The 5,444-nt window shown below is 31.9% G+C and overlaps 1 protein-coding gene across 1 annotated transcript; it reads right to left on the bottom strand.

The window, feature by feature from the left end:
• Positions 1–507: 507 nt before the first annotated feature.
• Positions 508–4,493, bottom strand: LOC112526794 (flavin-containing monooxygenase FMO GS-OX5-like). The gene is made up of 7 exons (XM_025137213.1): positions 3,948–4,493; positions 2,960–3,030; positions 2,719–2,868; positions 1,600–1,682; positions 1,372–1,507; positions 812–982; positions 508–689 (listed from the first exon to the last, which is right to left on the bottom strand). The coding sequence occupies exons 1-7, from the start codon at positions 4,477–4,479 to the stop codon at positions 531–533; spliced, it is 1,302 nt and encodes a 433-aa protein (XP_024992981.1). The 5' UTR covers positions 4,480–4,493; the 3' UTR covers positions 508–530.
• Positions 4,494–5,444: the final 951 nt, after the last annotated feature.

Here is a 5,444-nt window from a genome sequence, read left to right as displayed (position 1 = left end):
TTTTAGAGTTTGCTCACTTCCCCTCTCAAAGTATAAAATCTAGGAGTATAGTTTTTCAATCTCCCATACTCAATAACAATACTCCTTTTCCACTTCATTGTCTCTAATGGCGACTACTACCACAACCAAAACCCTATCTGAGATTTCTTTTTGTAGTTTGTGCTCATAGATCAAGGAGAAGAAAGTAGCGTCGGGAGGAGATCCAAGAAAATGTAAATCATCTATGGATTTTGTTCCTGATCTCCTCTGACCCTCAATGTAAACCAAAACAAAACCCTAAATCAAAATAATCTATATATTGGTTTTGTTCTAAAAATTTGTTGTTTTCTTTTATTTTTGGTGTAAATTACATATAGTAACACCCGTTAAATAATAGTGCAAATGATAAAATATGGCCATCGATAAACCAAGCAAAACATTCATCTTGACACAATTTATGGTTGAGAAATAAAACTCAATGATATCAGTGGAACATCAACAAATCAATGATTAATGCAAGATGAATTAAAAGATAAGAGTGGTCAAATGGTTTATATCTCATCATTGATTAAACAATTGTCTTCAAACGTTTCACGGAACCCTTCATGATCACTATGAAAATGTTTTATAAAACGAGCATAGAAGACTTTCAATGATTGTGGAGGTCGTGTTATTCCTAACTGGTCTGATAACCAATCCAAGTAATCCATCTGTTAAATCATCGTGAAAATAAAATGAGTAAAAGAACACGATTATTAAAAGAGTATAACATTTTATTTGAGAAAAATAGAGCATAACATTTGAAATAATATGAAATTTGAGAATATTTTACGTTATGATTAAGAGAATGAGTGTTACGCTTGGGGATTCCCCTCTCTTCCATTTGTCGATAAAAATGTTCGATGTTATGCAACATTTCCTTTTCTGACGGCAAAGAGATCGTCCCTGATAATGCTCGAGCTATCCATTTTGACTGCAATTCGGCTGGAAGAAACGTCATACCCTGATTAAATTTTGGCATCATGGTTCAATGTTAGTTTGTTTTGAATTTTTATATCAATTAGATTTCGATCCTTTCTCCGAAATATACGTTGAAACTTCCTTCTCTCCTCAAGGGCATTTTTAGGAAGTAATCTATGTGTATTCACATTGCTTCAGAGTCAAGGTCTACTGTCTGGTCTACCACTTTAGGGACTCGACATTCGCTCTTTATATGTTGAAATCATTTCTCTTGAAACATGTTGAAACATATATTCTTTTGTTAAATACTATTTCTAAAAGTAACCTAACGAGTTTTCAAATATTTTTGTAGTCACATTGTGCATAATGTAATTAAACAATCTTTGTAAAGATGACAATCAAATAAGAAGCACAACATAGTTACAAACTAACCATATTAAATAAGCCGACAAAAGATAGTCTAGGAGCAAGTTGTGGAGGGAAAACATGTCCGTAAATAGGCCTAACTCGGCTGTCGTTGATGCTTACAATGCCATTCGTTTTAAGAAATGGAATATGAAATTCATACCTGTTAGTTAACACATTAAAATGAGGAGACATATCATTGAAATTCCTACAAAAAGTATGGAAACAAAGTATTTTCGGGTCTTAGTTTCGTACCCGGTACAATGAATGATGGTATCTGCAGTAATGGAGACATGATCTTGAAACTGTATTGTGCCATCTTTGAAAACACGATCGATCTATGACAAATATACATATATACAAGTTGAGTTTCAGTCTCCTTGTTAGTTTAGAATCCATCATGAAAGGTCAGAATCAGTCGAGAAAAAGGGTAAAGTGAACCCTGAAGGGTAGCTTAAATGGTATGACCGTAGGTAAATTGCTCCTTAAAGGTGACCACTGATGAGTTCAAGTCCCTTCAGAGCCACCGGAGGTTTGCCAGTTTGATAACTTCGAAGTCTCATCACATTAGTTGAGGTGCATGGATAAATCGTTTTATCCAGTAAATTAGACCCTTTTGATGTACTAGCAAGCATGGCCATTTTTTGGGGTGTGCCAAGTGATGCTACCGTACAGGGTCTCTAATTTTTTTTTTAATTTTTCACTTGTAATAAATTACTATATAACCTAATTAATACAATAGCTAAAACAAAAGATTTCATCTAGCTTTTCTTTTTTGAGAGTTTCAAGTATAATGATTTAGATCATTCTAACAACTATGTTATCAGTGTTTGCTAAAATATAGAAAAAAAAATAGAAATCTTTAAAACTTAACTTTTAGTACAGAGATATATTATTTTAATTGGTTCCATCAGTAAGATTAATGAATTATAATTTTTTATAATATTCTTTTAAAGTGTATTGTGACGATAAATGTATAAAATATTTTACTGATATAATTAATACTGAAATTGTTATAATAGAGTAGCTTTTGAAGTTGAATGTAATTTTTTTTAAAGATTTTAAATTTAAATTCTTTATTTTAATAAAATTATATAATAACTATTAGAGATGCTCTAAATAACTTTGGTTGTTTAGTTTCTTTTAATGATTTATTTTATACTTTTTTTAATATTTAAGAAAATATTTAATATATTTTAATATTGGTTGATTTATTATTAAACAAATGTCAAAATGTGATAAAAAATAATTAATAAATTAATAATATAAATTAAAAAATTAAAGGCATATTTAGTTTTTTGTACGGAGCTTATAAAATATTAGGACCGACCCTGCTATCAAGTATAAAACTTTCAAAAGAAATTTGAATGTTACCTTCGAATGCTGCCATATATTATTATATTTGTCTAGTTTTGAGACCTTAACGTTTGGCGATCTTGACGATAAGTGAACTTCTTTGGCGACAACCGCTATTTCCCTAGATATGTCATATGCACTCGACCCATTCCCTATTATAACCACAACCTGTGAAGTTTCGTGAATCAGTCGAATTTCTAAAAATAACCTTCAAATGTAAACAAATTCTTGATATCAATAAATAAAAAGGCTTACAAACCTGATCTCGATATGGTTCAGGAACTCGATAGTTATGAGCATGAAGTTGCTTCCTAGACCATTCGAGGATTCCTGCTCGTGTTAAGAAATGAAAGCAAAGAGAAAATAAATAAATCTTTTCGGTTTAAACATTCGAACCCTGTCTTTTTCATATTAGTACTTCGTTTTGACTAGCTAACACCAAAATGTATCAAAATAAAACGAAGTTTGTTTTAGTTCAGTTACTTTTTTTTTCTTCTCTTATAGTGTAATGGAAGTTCAATTCTTTCTTTTATTTAACCAATTCTAACGACTAACACGTAGATTTGTGTAACTATTAATAACGTAAATGTCAAGTTGTCAAATTATATTACGGGAAAAAATTATGACATCAAAGCAACTGATACGTTGAAAACCCGGTTAATGATCAAGGAAAAATGAGTACCAAATAGAAATAATTTTATGTTTGTTAAAGAAAATAATTAAGAGCCATTTTACTAAACGTTTAATGGTTCTTAATTAATAGGTAAGCGCATGGTTAAACACAACGATGTTTATCAATATCCTCTTAATTAATAGTGAGCATACGATGATGTTGTTTATTCACAACCTCTAATCGACAATGTCGTTGACCGAGACCCTATCTAGTGACGATCAAAAGTCTCACTTACTTGGTCAATTTTTACCTAAATTGAACCATCATCTTCGAAGTGTCCACTTACCCAATAAACATGTACGTTATTTAAGTCGGTAAATGAAACCTAATTTAGGAAAAAAAAATATATCATTGAACTAAATATGAGATGAGCAAAAGTGGTTACATTAATTATAATACATTTTAAAAGAAGATCATGGCATATTATTTTATGCATCATTGAATTTGATTAATATTAACCAAACACGTTTTTTTATCAGAAAAATATAAAATTGAGTTAATAAATAATTAAATAAAATGTAAAAAAGGTATTCATGACAGTATTATAATTAATTAATAAGTGCACATTACATACCAGGAATGTCAACAGCCACCCTAGGTTGAGTGTTATGACCATTACAAATAACCACTGCATCAAAGATCTCAGTCAAGGTTGAACTCGAACCCAAACTCAGCCCACTCTTCTTTGACTCGACCACAAACTCATTTCCCGGGCTCAGTGATTCGACTCGGATGACCTCCGAATTAAACCTAATGAGTTTCGTTACTCCAAATGTTTCCGCAAAATCTTCCAAGTATCTTAGAAGCTCTTGGTGCCCGGGAAACATCCTAGGATCACCGTATTCTTTCCCTTGGAATGCATAATCTGAAAATCCCATTATCTGGCGCGGACTATTTGTACGTAAAGATTTGTAAATTGTAGCATGAACAATTTCTCTATCTGGATCAAACCCCAGTAAATCAGACTCGATCCTTGGATCATAGACCCAAACTCCACCCAATCGATGTGATTTTTCTAAAACCACGACTTCATGGGATTCTCGTTGGAGCTCCCGAGCCACGATTAGCCCGGAGAGTCCGGCTCCGACAACGGCCACCTTCAACATTGATTTTGAGTTCTCAGTGCACACATCTAGGCAATTAAGCATTCCTTTTATATTGAAACATGATGAGAATCTTCCAAGAAACGAATATGACAAATACCTAAAGTTCACAAACATATCTTTTATTATCTTTTTATTTATTAAAGTATATTATTATAATTTTTTTGAACAACTCTCTCATGTTCTACTTAACAGATCTAAGTTCATTTGTAGCACCAACACATGATCTAATTCCAGTTGATGTTTGATATTTAAGTTTAAATGATAAAGAAAGAGGTTTGATTCATGAAAAATGTTGGGATATAGAGAAGTTAGTGTTCCCCGTATGTAATTAGTTCGTTTCTCTCAGGACACCCGAAGGTTTGTTGGATGTTAAGTTTATATTCTAAGACATATTGGATTAGTAGAGGTATGCTTAATTTCAATTCTAAACAAGATAGATTTTTGGTGGACAAATCTGCCAGAAATCTGCAGGAAAACACGATTTCCGGCAGATTCTGACCGCTAGAAAACCCAATTTCTAGCGGACTGAATATTTCCAGCCTTTGGAAATCCACCACTAACTTTTTTTAGACTTTTTGGTTTCCTACTTGACTTAGTTAATTAAAATTACTAATTAAGATTAAGTTTCCGGTGGAACATCCGCCTTATTTTTAAATTAACTTTCTTTTTAATTTATTTTTAATATTTTAATTATCCGTTGATAATTTAATTCCGCCAGAAATTTAATTAGGTAGTGTTTGTTTTTTAAGAGGTTATGAAGTCTTAAGTCTGATTTCACTTTAGAATTTTAATAAGGTGGTACTGAAGTCTGAAATCTGAATCTGTCAGACTGTTTGTTTTTACGTCTGAAATCTGAAATCTGAATCAGTCAAGTTTCAGATCTGATAGATTTGGATCGATCTGGGTCATGATTTTACGAGAATATGTGGATCGATCTGGGTCGTGATTGATTTGGAGATCGAATG

Source organism: Cynara cardunculus, assembly GCF_001531365.2.
Source record: "Cynara cardunculus var. scolymus isolate 2C chromosome LG 14, CcrdV1, whole genome shotgun sequence".
Classification (NCBI taxonomy): domain Eukaryota; kingdom Viridiplantae; phylum Streptophyta; class Magnoliopsida; order Asterales; family Asteraceae; genus Cynara; species Cynara cardunculus.
This window is presented reverse-complemented; position numbering and strand designations above follow the sequence as displayed.